This window comes from Fringilla coelebs (assembly GCF_963513975.1).
Source record: "Fringilla coelebs genome assembly, chromosome: 12".
NCBI lineage: Eukaryota > Metazoa > Chordata > Aves > Passeriformes > Fringillidae > Fringilla > Fringilla coelebs.
In genome coordinates, this window is record NC_140038.1 from 20073233 (window position 1) to 20098243 (window position 25011).

Below are 25011 nucleotides of genomic sequence, written 5' to 3' on the forward strand. Positions count from 1 at the left end.
AGTTTTGAATATTCATGCAGGCTCCTGGATGGGGGCAGAAAGCCCCCAGAAGAACTGGCTTCTGCTTTATCCACCTCTGTTAAACTGTCTTTGCTGTGAAACCTACCCTGCTGGACGAATCCATCCAACAATGCTCTAACACAAGTGCCAGAAACCCCAAATGTGGAACAAGAAACATAAATTTCAGCCAAATAAACACACTTGAATGCTGGGCTGAGCACAGCTCTGTGCTCAGAAGGACCCTGAGCGACCTCCTGGCCCTCCAACACAATTATGTGCTTGTCTCACCACCGCTTTCCAAAAACATCCATCATTGCTTTGGATTTTGTAGGACTCCAAACTTGAAGTTTTTCTTTGCATCTCTCACACACACAAACATCCATGCACACATATACATGCCTTATTGCAGTGTGAGCTTGAGAAAGTATGTACAGTTGGGAAAATGAAACGCTTTTGCATGACCCATTTTAACCTCGGCATATTCTCAGCTGTCATTAGTGTTTTTCTTTAATTTAAATAGTTATCACATGTTTCAAGCAACTCATTGCTCTCCGCAGCAGCTACAGACCAAATTCTCCCACCAGCTGTCTGCCACGTTTCGTTTTCCAATTCAATACAAATGGAATGAAAAATGTTTTCCTGGAAAAATTTGAAAAATACATTAATATGTAAGGCCTTAATTCAGCCAACTGTTTTAGTATTCTCAAATATGCACTGCAGACCACTTCACCACAGAGTAATTTCTACAAATTACAAAACCTTTTACGCTCATGTTAATAAAACTTGCTGAATTCAAGAGTTTAAAAGAAAATCCATCAAATGTGAGTGCATATTCAGGATGGCACCATCAAAACAACCTTCTCCTGACAGCAGGTACCCTTAATCCTCTTTCCCATTATTCTCTTCTCATCCTACAGGTGTCAATGAGAATATTTTGGCAGGCTCTGGAGGGCCATGTAGTCAGGAAGATCATGATGGGAGGCAGGAATCCTAAAAAATGAAATTTGTTAGCATTTCTGTTACCTCCACTTCAAGCAGCGTCACATGTCTCTCTGCTACTCATTATTAAGTAGCATCAGCTTGGTGTACAAAAGGTGACAGAGCCTCCTGGGCTCCCTGGCTTACCAGGCAATAACCTGTCCTGGTTATTCGTGGCTATCACCTGCCAGACCTGGTCCTGCAAGCTTTAAATCGCCAGCTGAGAACCAAATTCTGCCCTTCACCTCCACCCAGCCCTATCTGCCCACTGTGCTGGAATGGCTCTTCAAAAGCCAAGAAAAGCACCCCTGACAGAACCTCACTAGGATGTGGAAGAGTGTGACCAAACAGTGACCCTGATTAGGGAGCACAGTGTCCCTCTTGCTCAGAGCACACAGGAACAGCCACACTTCCCAAGGGGAATCACAGCTCCTGGCAAAGCCATGGCTTTGTCTCACGGCAGGCTGAGAGCTCCGGGGGGCTGGGGGCTCTACCATGGCAATGCCCAGCAAACTGTCTCAGAACTCTTGGGGTGGGCTTCAGAGGCTGAGCAGCTCCATCATATTCCTCTCACAGCACAAGATAGGGATAGGGATAGGCTGGAAAAAATCACCCCTTCAAGCTCTGAAAGAAGGAGCCTGCAGAGTCCTTCATGAAGGAGAGGACAGGGAACTTCAACTCGGAGCTTTTGAGCACAGAAAGTAACACCAAATCAAAGCAAGAGAAGTGAAAAAGTTCCTTTGATACAGAACTGAACAAGACCCCTGGATGTCAGCCCTGAAAGGGTCAGACAGAGACAGACTTGCTGGCTGGGCTCATCACTGCTCCACAAGCATCTGCACCAGCTTGGGACCAACACCACAGCATGCTGTGATCCCTTGTGTTCTTCCTCTCTCATCCTCAGGAGTACCAGGGTGGAATGGATGAGGCAGGACACGTACAGCACCTCTAGTGCGACTCAGAGTTGTGCTGCAAACAGCTGGGGCTGGGAGGAAAAAGAATCAGGCAAGGGAGGAGAGGACTGGAGAGCAGGTCCTGTCACTTGGACACTCTGCATGGACACGCATGCAGGTCACAGCAAGTGCAGGACAGGCTCCAGCACACTGCTCACCCTGGGGCCACAGGATCCTTGGAGGGGCTGTTCTCCTCCCACAAACAAATTCTGGCCAGAAGAATTCTGCTGCTGCAGAAATGCTGCAAAGTGAGAGGTTTTCCCACAGGGAGGCAGCGAAAGGAGATGCTTGAGGGGAAAGGCAAACAAAGACGACACATACTCAACGTTATTTTCAACTTCTCAGCTAAGGTTTAGCTTGCAAAGCCATCCTGAGCCACAAAACCTCCCAGTCCCGTTGTACTGATTATCCTGAACACCTTAATAGGCCACTCACTAAAAATTACCCACTGCAGGTGAGAAGGTGAAGAGCATTACAGCAAATTGCCCTCAGCGACAGCCGAAGCAGCAGGCTCTGCACCTCTAGGAGTGGGGCAGGCAGCTCCCTCCCCACTGACATGTAAAACCCAGCTGGAGCCAAGCCGTGTGTGCCAAGGCTTTTAGCTCTGAGCCCAGGGGTGACTGCAGGATGGTGAAACACAGTACCCTCCCCCTCTCCCAGCAGCGAGATCCATGCAGGAGGCTGTGGGCTTGGAAAGGCTGCCAGCCAGCAACACTACACCCCAGGCAGAAAATGCAGTCTATGCAAGGAATTCAGCCTTCTGAAAGGGGCTCACTGCTCTCTCCCACAGCGCTCTGCCCCCAGACTCTCTGTGTGCTCGTCCTCTTTGTACCTTCTACAATTATTAGCTGGTATTTCCGAGGTGGGGGCAATATCAGCCCCGACTCAGACCACAAACACCCCCCAAGTTACCCCTCTCTGAACGACTCACCTCTGAACAGGCCAGGGGTGGAAGGGAAACACTCTAAGAAAGTCGTGGGAGCAATTTGCCACGGCTCCCCCAGCACGGTGCAGGCCCAGCCAGCACAGCGCTCGTCTGCAGGGCCATATGGCAGCACAGGATTGCTCCTGCTCTCCACAGGAGCCAGCTCCCCACCTACCCAAAACAGCATCTAAATCCACATCTGAAGTCACGGATGGTCCAGAGCCTGTGCATTCATCTGCAGAAAGTTCTTCTGCCCAGCGCGGTTCTGCCTACAGTCCCTGGCCTTCACTCATCTATGCCCCTAATTCACAAAATAAATACAATAAAATCTAAACAAGAAATCCTTAAAGTAAGAACAAATCCTAGTCTGCCGTTCCTCAAATCCCAGACGTACAGGGCGCCACAGAGAAGACACAGTGTCCATGTGGAGAGAGGATGATGAGAGATCCTGTGTGTTAATTCCTGCTGTGGCCTGTCCCTCCAGGTGCAGGAACACTCCAAACCTCTCCCCTGCTCCCTGCCAGCAGCCACACAGCGCTGGCCCATTCCCTCCAGGCACAGCAAACGTCTTCATCTGACGGTCACAATTACTGTAATTTTCTACAACCTCCCTTGCACAAAATGTTTAAGCTAAATTAAAAGCATTAACAAATCTTCTTCAATGTAGTTATTAACAGGTAGAAAGCTACACCTTCCCACAACTAAAATAACACCCCTGGTACTTCCATGTGGGAGCACGTGGAGCTCAGGAAAACCTGCAAACCCAATTTATCAGCCTGAGCAGCTGCTTGTTTAACAGGCACACAGAGCCCTCACAGCCTTGCTCCTTCCCCTTTGCCATGGCCACCACTGCCACGAGGTGTGGATGGGGACTGTGGCATGGGTCCCTTGGTGGCACACAGGGTGCCAGGGAACACTGGGCAGTGAGCCATATGTTTATCCAGCAAAATGCCAACAAGCTGAATTCCTGGACCACAGTGGAAGGATGAAGTCCTCATACTGTCACAGCCTTCACATGCCATTCAACTTCCACCACTCTAGCCTGACTGCTCCAAAAGGCCTCCTCCAGCCTCTGGGCTCACTGCTGCCTGGAGCATCCCCTCCCTCCACTGGGAAGCTGGCAGCCCTTAGACAGAGGTGCCAGAGCTGCTCTTGGGGCTCTCAGGGGGAGAAGCGGACTCCCACAAGCATGAAACACAGCAGATGACACCAAGAGCACCAAACCAGTACTGAGCAAGGGAGGTGCTAGAAATATCCAATGCTCCTACTTGTTACTGCAAGACTCAGTGGCACAGAGAGCCCCACAGCCCTGCATGGGAACCCCATTCCAGGGAAGGAAAGGACCTGCAGGTCAGAAGGAAAAGCTCATGGCAGGAATAACACATCCCACCTGCTGAACAGGTTTTCTTCTACTGCCCTGTCCTGATTAGCAGTCCCCAAGGCAATCAGCACAAAGAATAAGCCCATCGACTCCATCCAGCTTTTGACAGACCATGTTCAGTAGCAGGGGAAAAAATGGAAAAACCCAAGCCTTTACAATCCTCACTTGCTCCAGCTGAATGCTAATGGAGCAAGTCCTTCTGCCCAGCCCTCGGAACAAATCGAAGCGAGAGATGCATTTCATTAATCAATTCTCTCACTGCTCCCTGCTCAGAAATGGATATGCTATGTCAGGTGCATGTGTGTGCCACAGAAGCAGCATTTTCCCTGTGCAGATGGTAATAAAAGGAGACCTTTGAGTACACACAAGGTAAGAGTTCACCTGAAATTTCCCACTTCTGGGACAAACACAGAAGGGGATGGAGAGAGGCATCCCCTTTTATCACCCGTTTATGCTATTCTGGAAAAATCCAGGAGGAGAGGAGGGCAATTTAAGTCAGCCTCCACATTTTGAGATGTCTCCACTGTTCTAACTCGTTAGACACCAAACAATAAACCCAGGACCATAACAGAGACATAGCCCATTGCCACGGGGCAACAGACACAGCACACAGCACACAGTTCAACATAAGTCACCCCTAAAAGAGAATAAATATATCCTAACTCAGGCTGTCTGGGACTGAGGCAGGAGCACCTAAATAAATCCATCTGGACTAATGACAGCTCCTCCTGAACAACACCTGTGTGCAGGATCCCTGACTGCATGCTAAACATTTTCTGAGCAGAAAAGGAGGACGTGTTGCAAAAGTAAAAGATTTTCCCCTCATCTGGCAAAGCTTCACCAGCAGTTCTGGTTTCTACAGAACAGTGCTCACAGACTGAAGCACTCACTTCGCCAAACCTGGATGGCCCTGTCTGGGGTACCAGAGCCTAAAAACATCCCAATGTAAAGGGGGTGTCAGGACATTATCTCTGCACCTTCGCCCCCCTACAACACCCAAGGTGTGCCTGTTCAGATGTTTTTAGCAACATTTAACATACAAGAGTCACTGTACTAGAGGGAAGTGTTACTGTATTTGCATTATTCTCTAGTGTTGCCTATTTGGCAGGTCAAGGAATCATTTATTCACACTCACTTAAAATAGCCCCCAGGAGCCAAACCTGAATAGAAAGGAATTTTATTCTTGAACTCTGTGCAGAGATTCAGCAGTTCAGATCTTGGAGGGTCCTTCTCGATTCAAACAAAAACTTCCCTGAAGAACCCTTTCTTTCATCTCTTCCATACAAAGAGATATTCACCTCACAAGCTGCCACAGCCAAAGCTCCCCACAGCCACGACTCCAAGCACAGGGTGCTACACTGAGGGCTCTGAAGTTCTCTGCAAAAACAAGCACTGTCTTTTGGAAAGAGGAGGGTTCTGTTTTTAATTCATAGCTGATGGCACTTACCTGGGAGAGTTACACAGGATGTTAACAGCGGGATAACAAGAAGACACCACTGCTTATTTGTGGACTACCCCCAGTCCCATCTATACATCATTATTATGATTTTATTTCACAGACATTTTATCTCAAGCTCCTGGGGAAGCAGATTTCTGTATAAGTACCAGGAAGGGAAGGAAAGAAAATGAACACTTAGAACACTTACTTGAAAATCTGACTGCAGCTGTCTGACTGGTGACAGTCCCTAGAGAGGTGTGAGACACGCAGGAGTAGTTGCCCTCAGCACCATCCCGCTCGGGATATTTACTGTCCTTTGCCACAGCCTGGGATGAGATGAAGAGCGATCCATTTGGAAGCACATGGAGATGTTCTTGCTCCACTAATGGAAACCCATTCTTCTTCCATGTGATATTGATCACTTGCTCAACAGGGGTCAGGTTACAGTCCAAAATCACGACTTGGTTTGGCTCCAGTATCACCTTTGCAGGACCAGCACTACAGCTCAGCTCCAGAGAATCCCCTTCAGACAGCTTCCCTGCAAAGAAAAGACAGTGTTGCAGCGGGGGTTACTTTCCTTGATTTAATCACATCACAGTTTTACACAGCAAAGGAACCATGGCAGGAGGTACCAGGTGAAATTCAGCCCTGTTGGGTGACCAGCACAGTCCATGACTCCTGTGCACTGCATTTTCCATCCCTATGGCTGTACGACCTGCACCATTTCTGCCATTCTCAATGGGCCCAGCAGCCACCCCTGCTGTCCACCCTTGTTTCCATGCTGGATTCAAGCAGCAAGCAGCTGGAAAGAGGTGAAGAGGTGGCAACAGTAAGAGCAAGCACAGAAGATGCAGTACCATGGCTGGCCGTGGCAGGCTTCTGTCTCACCTGCACATCAGAGCCTCCTCTGAGGCTGATCAACCCCCACAAGACAATTAGGTGCAAGGAAAAGTATCCAAGCCCCATGTGGCAGTCCAATGCCAACGACCACAATCTAGTTAGAGCAGCTCCCCCTCTTACTGGCAGTAAGAGCTAAAGTCCAGCTAGGAAAGCAACAACTCCCACTGATGTTCATGTTCTGGGAAACATATTTCAAAGGAAAGACAATAAAAGAACAGTTAAAAACATGACCTGCTGTCTCAGAGCATTTTATCCCATATAGGTGAATCCAGAGCGAGAATGGATGGATGCATTTTCCGCACTAGAAAAGGATATTCCAATTGTTAGCAGACAGTGCCCAGTGCATGCCCTTAGGCAACCTTCCTGCTGCAGCTGGAGGCCAGAGCAGTGACCAGCAACAAGCTCAGCTGAACAGATCTTGGTCTGGCTGACTTCCAAACCCACGTACTCGAGGGGGCTCCACCTCTGAAACAATGCTCAGCATTTCCTAAAAGAATATTGCCATTAATAAAATGCATTTGCCGTTAGAGTTCTCCAGAGACACTAAGTCAATGTTAGCTGGCAGCGCTGCTTCCACACACCAGCAATTTCAATCTCTGCTGTGCTCAAACCATCACCATCCACTCTTTTTATGGCTCTGCTCCAAATTATTTTGTCACTGCTCCAATCAGAAATGTTCCTGCCTCTATAACAAGTTTATCAACACTGGATATGAACCACATGGCTCCCTGCCCGTCTCCTATCGCAGAAGGCTACAGATTAATTTTATAGGAATTCAAACACCCTATTAAACCTGCTACTACCTACTGCTGATAAAAGGGCTGCACTTTAAAAAGAGTGTGTGTTAAGCATGCAATTAGGGGCAATGACACGCAAAATTACATATGCAGAGAGATGGAATTATTTCGAGGCGTGTGCTGGAAACCGCAGGTGCCCCTGGAAGGAAGGGCCTAACCCTGTCCCCATGCGTGGCCAATTCGGTGCCCACGGGGACGGGAACATGTCAGGTTTGTCACTGATGATGGGTTGTACAATGACCACTGAGAACTTGGCGTTGGCCAGCTCTGTCCCTTCAGTGACAAGGAGGCCACACAAGAACCCTGCCTGTTGATTGCCATTGTTATGGGACAAAACAGACCCTCTTCTGTCAGCTTCTTAGGACATCTAGGGGGCAATCTCCCAGAGACAAATCCAGCAGCATACAGAGATGCCTATGTCACAGTCAGCACAACAACCAGGCACTGTACTCCGTGATAAAGGGGCAGCCATTGCCAACACAGAGCTACCTGCAAGTGCCTGGATTCAGAGTTTTCCCATATGGATGCTTCCACCATGCTGCTATCTCACGTTCTGCAAGAAGAAAGCACAGGCAGAAGCAGCAGACATCCCTGAGCTCCAGTGCTCACCACAATGGAATTCCTAGATTTGTTGCCAGCACTGCCCTGGCAGGTCCAGGTCAGGCAAATGTCACCAAGTGCCCTCCTGTAGGGCAATTCTGCCCATTCATGTCTCCTAGGGCAGACTGGTCCTTTGAGGATCACAGCAAGCTACAGAACTCAGTGGCTCCCCAGGACAATAGATGGTTCCCAGGGGAACATGAGGCTGAAAGGCTGCCCCAGATGTACTGGAAAGACACTGCCTCTGGAAGCCTTTCATACAAGACAGATGGTACTAAAAAACTGTACAAGTAGTGAGAAATTCAGGGCACCAAATAGCTGTGCAGGTGACATGGACAAGCACAGGAGAGGGTTAACAGCTGGAGAAAACTCAGCTGAGCTCAGGACAGGAGGCACGCTCAGATGCTGTCATGAGAACCCCCATCCCAGAGAATCCTCATCCATGGAGGAGCAGTGACACAGACACTTCTCCAAAGGGATGTTCCTGTAGCAGCTGCTGCTGACAGCATGTCACCAGGGCTCAGGCAGCCTGTGTGTACACATCACCTCTGGGGAGGCAGGGCTGCTACAGCAAAGGCTGAGCTGTGTGGCACAGAGCTTATTCCAAAAGATTTGAAACTTTGTTGGGTAAAGTCTTCATTTTTTGCCTTTTCTTACATTTGTCATTTTTAGAAGCTCCTGTTCATCACTCGGGAAAACAGCCTGTATATCTGTCCTATTTTCTAGTTTCTTCAGACAGCAATTAAAATGGCATTTTGCTGAAAATACTCCTCCTCTTCCAAAGGTGAAGTGCAACGGGACAGCCAGGAATAGAGAAGGGATCTGCAGTGCAGCTTCCCACAGTAAGAAGCAATTATCAGCCTCTCAAACTTCAACTCCTTAAAAAGTCAACTCAACCTGCTTGTAGCAGAATAAGAACAGAACATACTTTTCATCACAGAAAAAAAAAGTATTTGCTCTTCAAAAACATGTGTTGATGTTTCTATATCCCCAAATCACCCAGTTCTTTTCCCCAAAGTCAAAATCTACCAGGATCCAAGTTTCTACTCGCTGGTCAAACGTGTGACCACCCCTCCTTGTTTATTATTTACACAGCCTGCTGGGAAGGCCTCCAGCTGAGCAAATGAAGTTCCCACCCAATACCAGACTGCTCTGACCTGTCCCAAATCATCCAGCCCTCCTTCCTGCCCTTTTGGCCCCAAAATACTGCAAGTGTTTGGTGACAAGCCATTTGCACATACAGAGGTTGAGCAGCAGGGTCCAGACTGCAGACTTGGCATTGCAAAAAACCCCAATATGACTTTTGTCCCAAGATGTTCAAAGAACTGCATAAACACTCCCTGATTAAGGAAAAAATACCTTCCAGGCTCTGGAAACGTAGGAGGAGTCTGGTTCAAAACACCACACTAAATTAGCAAGCCTGACAATGAGATAAAAGCCCCTTCAAGGGAAGGGATCAGAAGAGAGTAAAATTACTCCAAGTGAGATCAAAGACAAATGAAATCAGGAATGTTAAGTGCTTACAGAAGCTGCTGACTATTTCCAACCTCCATTCTTCATCCTGTAGTGACAGAAATGGATAGGACCCCGGTTAAGCACAGAGCCACATGCTCCTGCAAGCCTCTTGCTCACCTCCACCCTCTTACCTGCCAGAGGTGATGCAGCAATGAATGTAGTCAAGGTGGGCTTCCAAGACAGGAGCGAGAAGGGCTTTTTACACATCAGTCCCAGGCAGGTGTTCCAGCTACAGACCTGTGCTTTGGAGCTGAACAGCTTTTTGCTTTTGACTCCTGCTGGAAGTAGTTTCAGCTGCTGAGCTATTCCAAGGTGAGCAGTAACAGTTTTCTGATCATATATGTATGTGCAAGTACATACTCACATGTAGATACACACAACATACTTGTGCATTCACACACAGAGTTCTGGGGGAATGCAGATGTATTCAAGCACAGAGAATGCTCTGGAATGGAGGGTCTTTGATGTAACAAGTTAAAAGCATTTTGTTCCCATGAAAATTATATTTTCTGACCCAGGCTCTGCAGGGTTTTTCACTCTCCCCTGTGTTGCTAACCCCTAGGCTATATTGTGCATAAAAACGGCTCAGGAGAAAATGTTCCTTTTCTCCCATCTATTTCCTCACTTCCATCAGCCATCCATCCACCTCCGGCATCCAGGCCCAGTGAAGTAAATTAAAAAGTCTCCTGTTGAGTGGCATAAAAAAACAGGGCGTTTCAAATGAACAAAGGTCGTCAAATCTTCAAGGCACAAAGCTGTCCTCTGCCCTCCATGGGAGCACAGCCCCTGCCAGCCTGAGTTCAGATCCAAGGCAGGCATCTGAAAATCCACATTAAACCAGCCAACAGCCCTTCCCCAGTTGCACATCTCAGCATCCAGCCAAACCCCACTCCTATTATCTCTTCTCCCCAACATCAAAGGGAGGCAGGAATAGCCCAACGTACCACTGAGTAACGGGGAAAAAGAATGGATTCTGCTGGGTTTTAATTTCAAATCTGTAACTAAGCAGGTGAAGTGTGAGCAAGCAACACAGCAAGGTCTGACAGATTGCTGACAATGCAATTACTTGGGCAGAGGTGAGACCCTCACAGCACTGTTTTTACATCCAGGACATGCAGTACTCCCAACACATGGAGTTGGGAGCTTTCACTCTATGACTAAGAACAGCACAAACCCCCACTTGTATCCTTGCACATAAGGCTATTTCCCTTTCCTGAGGTTTAACTACTTAAATCAAGGTGGAAAATCCTAGACAAGGGAGAAGTTTGTTCTGGTGAAATTTTGGCTATCATTAGTAAACATGTCCTTGAGCTCTGCTACACAGCACGAGCAAATAAAAGGTTACTGTTCAACAGGAGACAAATGGCTTTGCGCAGAGGAGAACGAGTCATGGTTTAGTAATTACTGTGAAAACAAAACATTCAGGCATAAACCAGTAGGGATTCAGTGCACTGGCATATCTGTGTTCCTTTTCTAGCACAGCTGAAATCACCTGATCCACAACTCCCGAATAAGGCCCATAAGACTGACAGCACATTTCTATCAATTCCATCTTCTCTTCAAGAAATTCATTCAGCTGGGGAAAGCCAAAGACATTTAGGCACACACAAGATGCCGAGGCACAACCACTCCTACAAATCCCAGCCCAATCAGCAATTCCAAGGTTCAGACCTTCACTTCAAGGCAGGGGAGGCCCATCTTTAGCATAGCTGAGTGAGGCCTGGGAGCAGCTCAAGGACACCCAGCCCAAAGCAGCCAAACCACTGACAGTCTCCAGTGCCTTCCTGCGAAACCCCTCCAACATTCCCAGCCCAAAACAAAGAGAGCTGAGCCATGCCAGACAGGACCCATTACGGCACAGGCCTTGGGAGATTAATACTTCACAGGGAGCAAAGTACAAGGGTTTCTAATCTGACACACTTCCAGAGCTGACATCACTTCTAGTTCTTGGCAGCCGGAGATTTTCCTGGGGAGCTGCTGCTGTGCTGCAGGTCCCACAGCCTGGAGCCTGGCCAGCATGTTTCCTATTCCACACACATCTGGCACTTTGAAACTGGCTTGTGCACCTTGCAGAGATCCAGCCAAAGAAAACCTTCCCAGGAGCAAGAAAGTGGCTCAGGCAAGGAGAGCCGTCGTGTGTGTTCTGTGGGATATCAGGCAGTAAGAGGAAAGGGCTCCTCTCTCTCCTCCACATCCCACAGGAGGTGGCAGGAATTCAAACTGCATTTGAGCTTCTACACTGTTGCCTGCCTTAATTTATGTATTTATTTTGGATGTTGAACTCCTGGAACTCAACAGCACAATTAATCTTATTTAATTGGGAGTGAACAGCACTGAAGAAAAGTGAAGTTACTCCTTCCAAAGGGTTTTCCTACCTCTCAGCAAGCCAACTACTGTGCCATTGTTCTGCTTAATGTAACCTTCTGCCGATGCTCTTCAGAGGCTCTTAGGAGCTGTAGAAAATCTTTACGTTCCCATTGTCTAATTCAAAGAGTGACTATACTTCAGTGTGTCCCCATTAAAGCCACACAAAGCTCTCTTTCTTCTTGGAAACTTCATGCATTGACAATTACAAGTCAATAGCTTGGTCTCAGTCTGTTTTTAGGGCAATTGCACTTGGCAAGTGGTGACCCAGAAAAAAATCTGGACGAAGGTCTCCGACAGTCTGCATGCTGGGTGCTCGGCAACACCAGCACTGAAAGCAGAACCGGAGGAGCTCTGGGCTTGGAGCACCCCACTCCCATGATCTCTACAGAATGGGAGGCTGAAAGAGGAGCTGGACACCGAAACCCCCTTGTGCATCACTTGTTCAGCCTCCCCACGGCACAATAAAATGGAAAACATTCTTCCACTAAACCATAAGGAGGCCTGTGAGACAGAAGGGTCAAGATCCCTACATTCCCTACTTAGTTACCACATGTTACTGGAACTTTCCACCTTGTAATAGCAACAGGAATAAGAAAGTTACACCTTCAACACCCATTAAGCCTCTCTGGAACAGAAGGCTCCTAAAACTAATCTCCAGAGCTGCTGAAAAGACCATTTTATCCACACTTGATATCCAGGCACAGCAGAGCAGTTCCAGTGCTGAGCAGTGCTCATCAGTGGGAAGCCAACCTTATCCTAATTCTGCATATAAGCAACCTGGATGGTTTATTTAATAATGCAGCATCTCCCACTGCTGCAGGAGTATTTATCCAGCTGGCAGCAGGGGACTCTCAGATCATCCCCTGTCACTAAGCTGATCCCAGCCTTTCATGAGCAGCTGGGTTCCAGCCCAGCACTGCAGGCAGCAAGAGGCAGCATGCGGAGAGTGTCACATTGTCCCCACATCAAGGGGACAGGTAGGAGGCCGTGCCAAGAGCAATCCCCTCACACCCTGCACACATCCAGCTGCAGCCATAGTATATGTACAGCGTCCTGGTCACCCCCCAGCTTGGACCTGGGTGCACATTGGGGCTCCTCAAGTCCTGGGCACACATCCAGACCCAGGATGAGCACTGTCAGGGAAAGTTAGACCATGCAACTCTCCCCAAAGAACAATGCTGGGCATGAGCCTCTGGCCTCTGTCCTGCTCAAATCCCCAGTTCAAAACAAAAGAGCAGAAGGGATGGCATGAAAGAAACATCTAAAACACATACAACACTGTTTATGTGCCATACCTGGAAAGAATGATATCATCTAAAGCTGTTATTACAATAAACAGATGTGCTGGTTTGGGCTGGGATTGAATTAATTTCTTTCACATGGGGAAGTGAATACCTTTGTGTATAAATGCAACATACACCAAGGAAAAAGAACAGCTGAAAAGGTCTGCATGGAAGTATTTTTGAAGATGCTCCCAACTGAAGCTGTTCATTTCAGCCACCCAAGACCGTGAAAGCCACCAACCCACACAGCCCTAGAAACTCCAACTAGTAAAATGCCAGCTGATTTCTAGAAAGGACTAAGTGCTCTCCTGCTTCCACAGAAGCATCAGATTTGCACAAATATCTGTCTACAGATGATGCCTAACAGATAGGAACAAGCACCACCAGCTTTCAAGATTGAGTTCCTTCTCATTGAGATGTGTGTTATTCTGATGTATCCCCTGTAACAAATGGTCCAGAAAGATGAAACAAATCAATAGCAGTAATAATTTATTCATTGTGTTGAATTGTCAATGGCAATTATAACAGTAAAGTGCTTGACTTTCACAAAGGTTAAGTGTTTGCATTTCTCCCCTCTGACCCCAGAAGGGTTTCTGAAGGCAAAGGAAGCCTAGAATTTCAAAACCTAAATTTGCTAAACTCAGCCTTTTTCAGGTCTTCTCCCCAAGGTGTCTCACAGTGGAACAGGGAGAGGTGCCCCGTGTAGAGCAATATAAATGCAAGCCTCCCTTGCACTGAAGGATGCTCAAAGTGCCAAAGTGACTTAAACACTAAAATCCCTGAAAGCATCTCCACAATCCCCACATTGCCTGATCCAGGGAGGACTGAGCTGTCCCTGTGCCTTTCCCAGCCACTCCACACACACCACACAGAGCACCAAACCTCAGGCTTTGCTCTACAAGCATCTTCAAGGCAATGTCCATCTCCTCATCTTTCCCTTCTTAAAAGGCCAGTGAGGAATGCTGAGACGATCCCTGCAGAAGCTGCTGCAAGCACGGGACGCATGGGGAACTCAGGACAGAGCCCTGGGTTTGCATTCAGAGATTTACAGTGTGGAGGCACATTAAAATTACAAGCTTGAACAAGCGCACTGGAACAATAACACATCACAGTCCTGTAATTGGGCCCTGAAATACACTTAGTGAAAAATACAGACCAGCTGCAATGCTGGAAATGCTTCTAATGCAATCCAAGGTAATTATTGGTAACAGACCATCAAACAAGTGCATTAATATGCTCTGATCAGAGAGAGAATCAGATGGACAGTCTGGCACAGCAGCTTGTACCTGCAAATTATGTAAATGATTTGAAAGAGCAAAGCCCTAAAGCCCTAGAAACACTAACTCTAATGAAAGTTATTAAATGCTATTTTTGTTATCTGCTGGTGTTAACATCAGAAGGCCCATTTGCTGCAGTGACTGTAATTGTGCTGCTGAGGGTCCAGGCTGAATAAGCCTGAGATTTGTAGACTAAAACAACTGCCTTGGATTTGCATGATCTCACCAACACCCATTTAAACACATAATGACTTCCTGCATTTTTCACTGACGTTGGAAAGGAAACCCAGTTATTTTGCTTTTGCAAGATGCACAAGTTCCTAATTTTACTTCATCATACATACACTTTATTTGCAAGGGACACAGAGGAGTCTGAAAGAAGATCTCCTGTTATAACATTACCTATTTTTATACTTCAACTGTTTCAGTTTAGCATACTTTTAGGATACACTTTCATCTCTCCATGCCTGAGAAAGCTAAAAGTATGCAGTATGATACAAGCTTCAGTATCATCCCTCTTGGGAATAGTCACTTAACCAAAAACTAGTATTGCCAAATAAATACACAAAAATCTTTCACCTGTGGGCTACAGCTTAAGAGTGTTTTGTAGCTCTTTCCCCCAGGTTAATGGCTTTGCATATTCCAAAGATACAAATATAAATACATTAAATTGAAAAATGTTCAATTCGAACAGTGAATATTTTAATCAGTCAAGTTCTCACCATCCAACAATATTAAAAAAATAAAAAAATTTAAAAAAAAAGAAAAGGCAGCATACCCAATGCTAAACCTTGGGAAAAGTTGAAGAGGAATGAAACAGTGTCCCCACTCCAAGTCTGAATCCAGCAGCCAAACTTCCCAGCTAATACATCCTGTCCTCTCTACCAGACAATTCTTTAGCCTTTGTAGCTCAAAATTTTACACACAAAATGCAGTGTACAGCTGTGGAGCAAGCAGGCAGAGCCCACCGTGCTGCTCCCTCATTTTAAAGATCTACAGAAACTTGGGCTATACTGCACAATTTCAAAAGAAATGCACCCCCTGTAATCTTATTTTCTTTTTTTTCATGTTGCAAGACAGGCACACTTCCAGCTTTAATGGTGCACCCAAAGACTCATGCACCTCCAGCCAGAGTCAGGGGCACCTCCATTCAATTTCATGGCCTGGTTCACCGTCCATTTTGCTTTCCAGCATGTCAGGCATGTTGCATGTCACCAAGGACAGCAAGAAAGCTCAGCAGCAACGGAAAGAGGAAGAGTATGTTACAGAGAAAGGACAGAAGCCCTTTGACTCTGCCCCTGCTTGGGTGCACAAGGCTTGTGCTCGGAGTGCCAGCTCAGCCCCAGAGCCCCAGCTCGCCCACCCTGGCTCTCTGCAAAGGAGGCAGGAGTGACAACAGCTGCTGTAATTTATTAGTTGTGTCTGTTCACGCTCACCAAGCCTCCCTAGGACGCACCGCTCCCATCGCAGCCAGACTGAAACAGCGAGTGTGACTTGAGGCAGCGGGAAAAACACTTCTCTGTCACGTGTGCTTCCCCCTTCACAGTCTCCACTTCCAGTTGTCTTGCCTGTCATTAAAAGGAACTTACAACCTGCTGCTGAACCACGTACTGCAATCAATACAAACAGCCATAAGATCCCCTGGAACGGATGTGGGAGCACTGCTCAGCAGCAATATTTAGGAGTGCAGGATCCCACAGATCAGAGCAGTCCCAACTCTCCTGAGTATTACCACTATTTACACTGAAATCAGAAAATTAAAATGATATTTTACGCTTAATGGTTTGAACAAGACCTGTGAAGTCCTTCTCTCAGTCCCATTTACAACACAAACGCCAATGACAGAGCAGCAGATGGTCAGAAACACTCCCCTAGAATATTCAGGCGATTCAACTTGAATCTGTGCCCAAATCATTTAACTTTAATGGATTCTTTCATTAACAACCAAAGAAAGGGAATATGGTTGCCAGGACATTAAAATCACTTTTTCAATTATACTGTTATAAAATCGAACAAATTAGCTGTAATTCTTAGCTGAAGCTTAAATGGAAGCATGACTTTATGAAAGAAATTAAAATTGATTTGGATTAGTGGGCATCAAGGGCTTTTTAAAAATTAACAAGATTCTTATGACTTCATAGCATGGATGGATTAGCTGGAGGTTTTGCTGCCCTGCGCTTGCTACCTGCCAAAGCACGGCAGCTGGCTTCACAGCATTTGTTACAGCGGGGTTTAATTAGACTGAGGGGAGAGAACACAAGGATTGAAGCTGGAAACAAAGTTCTAGAGAAGCAGGGTGGTGTCTAAATTCACCTTCTGGACCCAGCCCAGGAGTCTTAGCAAAACTCAGAGAAATCATAACCTCTAAGCTTCAGCAGGACGAGGTCTATAGGCTGTAGTGCTTAGCTTGGGATGGGCTTGCAAAACTGTACTGGATGCTTTACAAACACACAAAAAAAAAAAAAAAAATCAAGCCCAAGATGTCTGCTGTAACGAACACTTTGAAGAACTTTGATGCAGGCTACTGTAAAAAAAAAGAAAAAAAAAACCAAAAAAAGAAAGATCCAACATACCACAAAAACCCAGAGCAGGTAAGGATTAACAATGGGAGCAGCGGAAAGAGCAATTCAAAAAGGAAACAGGAACTGTAACACTGGGTACCAGGATGCAAGCTACCTACAACACAGAGCAATGGGGTCACATTAGGAAGAAAAATGCCCTTTATATTGTATAATATGAACTTAATGAAAGAGACCTTCACTGAACACAACTTGCATTGATCCTAAAGACCAGGAACCCTAAGATGTACTTTAGAGAGCCATCCCCCTGCCAGGGAAGGGAGTGATTTGGAACTGTTGCCCAGAAAAAAGAGACTGAAACCAAGCTGGAGACTTTTATACCTGCACTGGACAAAAGCTTTTAACATTTATTTATTAAAAAAAAGGAAAAAGAAAAAAAGGCACTAGTGGGAACAATCCTGTTTTGACCCCTGCAAGCTGGACGGGATGTTCCAGCGCTCAGGCTCCACCCCGAACAGCTCCAGGATGATGCACTGCTGAGAGCACCTGCCAGCTGGCACAACTGGCCTCTCTGTAAGGTAAATGCAGCAGAACATTTCAAAACCATTTTCATGAAATCTTGCAACACAAAGCACTTTAGATGACTCCCCTTTACAAGTCAGCATTTAATTTTTAGTTATTTCTGCTCTTTATTGCAACACAGTGGGTGGCAATTTGCATCAGTAAAAGCTGACTGGAAAAGTTGATCTTTCTTTGGACAATCCTGAATATTACTGCTTTGCCATAATCCTGCTGGTTCATCACCCTGTATCTGGCTTTCAGATATGCCACAGAGTAATGTTCTCCAATAAATCAAGAAGAGCTTTACCCTTTGAACCAAGCTTTGAATTGTAATCGCTGTGGGCCTCCATGTGCTTGTTAGCAGGTCTTATATTTAAGAAAACAGAAGAACACATTTTAATCCAGAACCTTTCAAGATCCATGTGTCTGAGTTCTTTTAATGATTTAAAAATCAGGGCACCCTCTGATTTTCTGTTAGAACTAATGGCAAGATCTGGCCTAGTAGGGTGGCAACTATCCACACATAACACACACAACCAAGACCTTTATCTCATCTAGGGCAGCGATCTGAAAAGCCTGGAGTTTGTAAGAAAGGAGACCCCTGGATGAGACTGTCACTGACAGTGATCTCTTTGCAGGGCAAAGCAGAATGGGCTTCTGCAAACCAATGTTTTAGGCTGAGGGTGACTTCTACTTTTGCACCACTGCAATGGCACAAGAGCAGGCACATCAAATTCAGGTGTTTCTGCTGAACGGCAACAAATGTCAGGGTAGGGATGGTAACTTCCAGCCAAGACCACAGGAACATCCCAACCAAAACTGCCTGACCCCACCAAGCAGCACAGACAGCAACTGTACCTGTGAAATCTGGCCTCCAGGCTGACATTCCCCCCCTGCAGGAACAGGTAGAGGAACTGCCACTTCTCACCACACTGTAGGCATCAGCACCTCTGTCCATGAGCTGTGGGTTAGAAGTACCTACAGGGACTTCTGAATATCCATTTTGACTTGTCTACCAGTAGAAGCTTATTATTATCATAATTATTAGTAACAATTATACAACTATTATATATGTTAATATATGTCAACAGAATAAGAATATTAACATATTCTCTACAGGGTATTTCACAGAATTAATGAGATCTCATAATGAGCCTAACCTCTCTGACATCTTGCTGATACTTATTTCTAAGCAAGCTACTAAATTCAGTGTGCATCTGCTCCAGCATTGAACTGGCTAGCAACTCAACTCGATACCCATAGCTGAAAAGGACATGAATGCTGCTAAAGGGAGGTTTCTGCCTTGCTGGGGGGAGTGATGGAAGAGGCAGATGTACATTTACTCCTGTTGCCTTTGTTATCAATCTGGTTCCCTCCACTACAGGGAGCTCTGAGCAGCCAAGTCTTAAATCACCCCAGCTCCTGCTGCAGTGAATGGCAGCAAGTCCCCAAGAGCTCTTTGCCATTGACACATCAATTCAAGCACATCACAGGGCTACCTCCAGTCTCAACTCCTCCCCAAGACCTTCCAAGTCAACTCCAGCAAGGCTGAGGCTGCTGCTCACAACACTGTTTTCCTCATGGTCTTAGCTGGCACAAAGGGCTTCACACCCTCTGACACCTTCCCAGCATGCTCAGGTGCCAGGGAAAGGGACATAAGCACTCTGCCATGCACTGGGAAAGAAACCACAGGGCAGTCCTACAGTCAGTGAAACATGCCCTCAGCATCCTCAGAACCAGACGCACTGGTACACCCTGGGGCACACAAGGCACCTCTTGCGTTCATTTGCATCCTACCTCCTGAATAAGCTGAGATTTGGGAACTAGAGGTTAGTCATTTCAGCACCACATCCTAAAAGCCCTAATTCTATGGTAGTGAATTCAGCAGCAAAATTCCCACAAAGAGGAGGATTTAGCCCTCCAGAAGTCCAAAACAAAAGCAGCATCTGTGACTCACCCATGAGACCCACAGCAACAACAGTGTAAAAATTACATTCACATGGACTTGATGCTACTCATGGAAAACAACTCTGAAGCCTTTCTGCTGGCAGACCCCACCTCTGAACACTCTTCTTCCCCTCTTTTGTTCTTTACAGGATATTTGCATGGAAACAAGAGCCCTGTTTCTCAGCTGCTCATCTCATCCTGCTGTCTGCCCTTCTTTTAACAGAAGACAGACTTTTCAGAGAGGCTGTTTTCAGGCAAATAGCCTGGAATGACAGAAGAACACAGCACATGAGCACCTCCCAGAGCCAGAGTGCCAGTACCAAGCCAGGGATACCCCCTGTGCACAGCCTCTCACCCTTTTGGTGATGACAGCTGCTGGGTACATGAGAAGAGTTCACTGGGAGAGCATCTTCCATGGAAAACAAGTCTCTTACTTCACGACCATGCTGTGTGGGATGCAACATCAATCACCAGCCAGGAAAAGCCCTGCTAGCCCAAGGTACCCCCAAACTCAGCACTGACATGTGGCAACATCAATATGAGACTTGAGCTCCTTCAAAAAAACCAACCCAACAGTAACAGCAGATTCAGATTCTGTCCTTGCCCCTGAATCTTCCTGTAATTTTTGCTCTTTTGTAAGAACATTATTGTTGTTCCAGTGGGGCTGCCTATGTGGAAAGTCTAACCAAAGGGGGGGGGGAAGCTGACAGCGACCTGCTCCGTGTATCTAACTCGGAGTGTGAGCCAGACAGCGCTGTCAAAGGGCAAAGAATACACTCTGAAAACAAAACCTCTTTGTTCCTCTAATTTTGTTCCAGTTAAGTCACTTCAGCTGTTCCATATAACCAGTCAAAAACATTCAGCATTTCCCAAAGTATTTTAAGACTTCAAAGTTGTATGTTTTATTTTGACAGTTTTAAAGCGCATAGCTTTTTTTTTCTTTACAGATTTTTTTGCATTAAAAACAAGGCTGTTTAATAAATTAAGCTTTACAACAACCACTGCTGCTCTGCTTTTATCATGGCTTCAATTAAAATATTGTTTCTTGAAGACAGCTAACGGCTTCTGAGAAAAAAAATTAGGGTGTTTCACTGAGAATATTTTCAATAGACTCAATTTATTAAAACTTGTGATTAAAACCAAACTCCAAGTAGGACAGGCTCAAAACCAGGGGGGTTTAAAGCTGTCCAAGTTGCTGATATGAACTCAAAACTTCAAAACCTTAAATGAGCATACCTAAAAAAATAAATTCTTCAACACCCAGCAATGGAATATTTAGGAAAAAGTGATCTCTCCAACATTCACTGATTAGGAAAATGTAGGAAAAACACAGTTTAGAGCAGTGCCTGGCAGCTCAGCAGAGATGGGAGTTCATCAGGAGCAGGCTGTTCCAGAACAAAACCTTTTTACATAACCCAGGCAACAGATCTGACCTTTACATCTACAAAAAACAGTCAGCCCACCACTGAACTCATTACAGGGGGAGATCTGCCCCTCAAATTCTTTTTTTTTTCACAGTCTCAGGGCCAAACCTGTTCTGACACCGATTGCCTCCTGTCAGGAAAGTGCTGGAACAGCTCAGGGACAAGACCTGTACTGAAACCAAACCCGTCTGAACTCTCCCCACGTAACCTGAGCTTCACACAGCCCTGCTGACATTGTCACCACAGTGAACAGGAGCCAGGCAAGCAAACGAAGGACTCGTGTCTTCAAAAGCAAACAAAAGAGGGTTATAAAAACTAATTAGCTGTTTGTGCTTATTGCTGCTCTTCTCTGCAAAGCTGTAACCACAGCGAGTACATCTCTGAGGGCTTCTCAACAGCAGCTCTGGGATGGCCCGGGCTGGGCCAGCTTCACGGTGCCAGCAGCAAAGGCCCTAATCCCACAGTTTTGAGGTCAAAGCTCCACTTGCACAGTTCACAGTACAGCCCACAACCAGCTGTGTCAGCACAACTGAGAAAGCAGGATCAAGCAGCCGTGGGGACGAAGCTTTTAAGCCTGTGATGCTGCCAAATGCTTCGTATCACAGCCCTGCCTATTTGCATTTCTGCCTTGGGCCCCATCTGTAGCTTCCCATCCATGTAAAAGCTGTCCCCAGGGAGAAGAAAGGCTACTGTCCATTTGTTCAACACATCTCAAGTGCATCCAGCTTCAAATGAAATAGGTGGTAAAACTCTTTTCCATGCAGTTCTGACTGTCTTGTTGTCTGGGGGCAGGGAAGACCATTAATGGAAGTAGCTGGTCCAGTGGCTTTGATCAGTCAGCACCAGGCAGCTCCCAAGCCCTCCCAGCCTTCCACGCCATCACCACATCCTCACCATCAGAAACACACACACTTAATTCTTTCCTAATTTCCACTTCAGATAAAAGATCCTACAAAGTAGGTCTCCAAATGCAGTATCAGTTAAATTCCTTTGTAATAACACACAGGAATATCTTTACAATATGGTTGCATCCTGTTACAGAAGTCTTAATGAGCCATATTTTTAGGCCAGGAATAACCTGAAAACCAGCAGAGACACACTGCAGCACTAAAATTATGTCACTGTAAAGCTATTTCATTACAAGCCACGGCTCTCTTTGCACAGATAATTTTGTCCAAGAGTCCAAGTAAGCTGTTACAAGGTTTTCCAGCAGGCACATGCGTAGAGCAGCCAGAAATAAGCCTAATCTACCAGGCAAAAGTTGAGAACCAGAAGAAAGGAAGGAATAAACAAGAAAGGAAGAAAGAAGGAATAAACACAGGAGACGGATCCCTTTCAACACACATGTCTCAGCAGAGGTCACTGCAATGACTGGGAGCTGGAGAAGGGCCAGGGCACCACGCATGTATCTGTCAGGCATCCCACCCAGGCTCCAGGCAGGCATCCTCACACACAAGGGAACTGCAAGGCTGGAGAAAGCAGGAGCTCCAGCTGAGACCACCCAGCCTCTCGTGCCTCGCACTCACTACCTGCAGTGACAAAATGACTGACACAGCCACAGCTGGCAGAGCTGCACGAGGGAGCACAGGCCATCCTCCAACAGCCATTTGCAACATCATCAACATCCAGAGGTGACAGACACATGAAGACAGAGGCAAGGCCAGGCATCCGGCACCCCAGCTTGCTCAAGCTTCATGTGAGAAGGAAGGAGTAGATGAGGTACAAACAGGATCCAGACATGACAGTGGCAGGCACTGCAAGGACATTTCTGCTCATGCCAGGGGTTTGAAGAATTCAGAAGTGCCCACAGCTCATTCCCAAAGCCCAGGCCTGAACACTGCACTGCCTGGGAGACCTGCATGGCTTGTGACCTCAGACAGGCCTGAGAAGAAGCCTGGACACAACCCCCATCATCCAAGGGGAGAATGCATCACTCTCCCACTCCCTCTAAAGAGAAAACAAGTTACAAAGACACCCAAGCAAATGCTGGCGGAGTGACACCCTGTCTAACTCAGAGGGACAGTGTGACACTCTGGTGGCTCTCAAGCTCTAAACTCTGAATTGCTTCTCTGGAAGCTGCACCTTCCCTGATCCTGGAAGAAAGCTGGGGTAAGGGAATACCCATATACTCCATATCTCCTTAACATGAGGAAAAGAAAAATCTAAAATGGGTTTGTCCTCTGAATCAGCTCCAAAGCTATCTCAGAAAAGCCACGTTATCTCCCAGCAGCCCAAACCACTCCTATTTGTTACAGAATAATAAAGCCATTACTACTGAGCAATCACATTATTACACTGTTGTTTTACATGGCTATAATTTAACAGTTCTTCACTGTTTGCTTTAGAAAATCTGTTCTTGAAAGGTCTATAAAATTATGAACTCTTGCTCCAGTTTGAAAACATTGGCATGAGAAAGGATTTCTGTTTTCTAATAAATCACATACCCCTACTAGTAAACACCAGCTTATAAGAAACATCTTTTGTTTATTGAAAGTAAATAGCATGTGGACATTTTAAACAAAAAGAAGGTGGGAGGCGGAGGGGGACAGACAGATTATGTTTTTCACTTTCATTTTGCCTTGTGTCTAAACAAACAGTTCCTAACAGCTTTGTTTTCTAAACCAACTTTCTCCCAGCTGCTATCTGGAACCACAGAAAGGAAAAGCAATACTCAAGATGTACAAGGATTACTTGACATTGCACACTCATTTTGCTCGGCAATCAGTGGTCTGGCTACATGAGCCACAGGGAGAGTTGCAAGGAATAAGCAGTAGCCTTGGAGAGACTGCTTGGCGTCACAACAGATCACTACTGGGAGGGTTCACTCAGACCCTCACATCATGCCAGGGGGAACCAGCATTTTGCCAAGCTTTTGTGACAGATCCCAATTTTGCCACAGGAACTGATCTGTCTTCCACTGAGCCACAACCACACAGAAACTTGGAAGATGACTCTGAACAACAGCTCAGAGAGGAGGTCAGAGAAAACAGCTCTTACAGACCCCTCAGGGACAGCTACCTGTAACACCTGAAAACAAACTATCACCCTGATCCTTTTTAGCCATGGTTTTTAATTTTCCATTAGGTACAGGAAACACAGAGATACTGACCCAAAAAGACACAAGAAATTATACCAGGATGGAGCATACCCTAATGTTTCTGAATTTTTCATCATCTTCGAGATCAAAGATATTAATCTTCAAAGATCTTTCTCATCCCTCTGCCTTCAACTGATGATCAAGGCACCAAATATTCCCACACTCCTTTTTCTTGCCTTCTTGCTACACAGTTTAGTGTTACTTAGACCACGTCTACCTCACAAGTTCCTTGCCCACAAGAGGCATAGCAACACTTCACTAAAGTTGCAGGGAGGGAATAGCTAGAGTTAATATTTTGATCAGTTTCACTCCAACAGCAGAAGATTCCTTACATCCAGGCATAAATACAGAGACATGACTCTAAGAGAGTCCCAGAAATGATGTGCAAATACATGGCTCTATCACAGCTTTCACACACCACTGAAACTTGCTGTATTTAACCCACCACTTTCTTAATTACACATGATGCCACAGCCAAGCAGCCCCTCCAGAGACAATGGTCCAGCCCCTTCTGAGCTGGACCTTCATGAACATTACCCAAAAAAGGCATTTGAAGGGCCTCAGATGGAGTCCAAAACGTGGGAACTTCTCACTTATACCTCCTTCACCCCATCCAGGTCTTGCAGGAAAGCACCTGTTCAGCTGGGAATGTGCAGGCAGCCCAAGCCAGCCTGCACTGTGGAAAGCAAACCCTCTGCACGAGCCCTTTCATGAGGCCTTTTTCTCCCACTGCTGCATAGCTGCCACAACAGCAAAGTCCCCCTGACAGCACATGGATTTTACTGCTTCTCGCAGTGCAAAGGAGATAATTAGGTCAGAAATCTTCAAAGCCCTACCACTGCCATGGGTAATGAGATTTTGCAGTTCACCTGAAAATAAAAATGGAAGGAAGAGGGCAGGTAAAGCTCCTTCTCTACCAACAGTCTGAAGTCTAGCTGTGAGGCCATCCAGGAAACAGCTTAGTCCAGCTTCCATCAAGAAGAGGTCCTTTCTAGCAGCTGGGAAGTTAATGCATGAATACAACACTTAAAAAAGAGGAGCATTCATTA

The 25011-nt window shown here is 46.2% G+C and overlaps 1 protein-coding gene across 1 annotated transcript in view; it reads right to left on the reverse strand.

The window, feature by feature from the left end:
* The window catches only part of IGDCC4 (immunoglobulin superfamily DCC subclass member 4), a gene marked incomplete at both ends in the record, with an annotated part of 83481 nt that overhangs the window by 47358 nt on the left and 11112 nt on the right, over positions 1-25011 (reverse strand). Inside the window, one exon of the mRNA XM_084213885.1 lies at positions 5884-6213. Coding sequence (XP_084070011.1) covers positions 5884-6213 — 330 coding nt within the window. The remainder of the gene's footprint in view (positions 1-5883; positions 6214-25011) is intronic.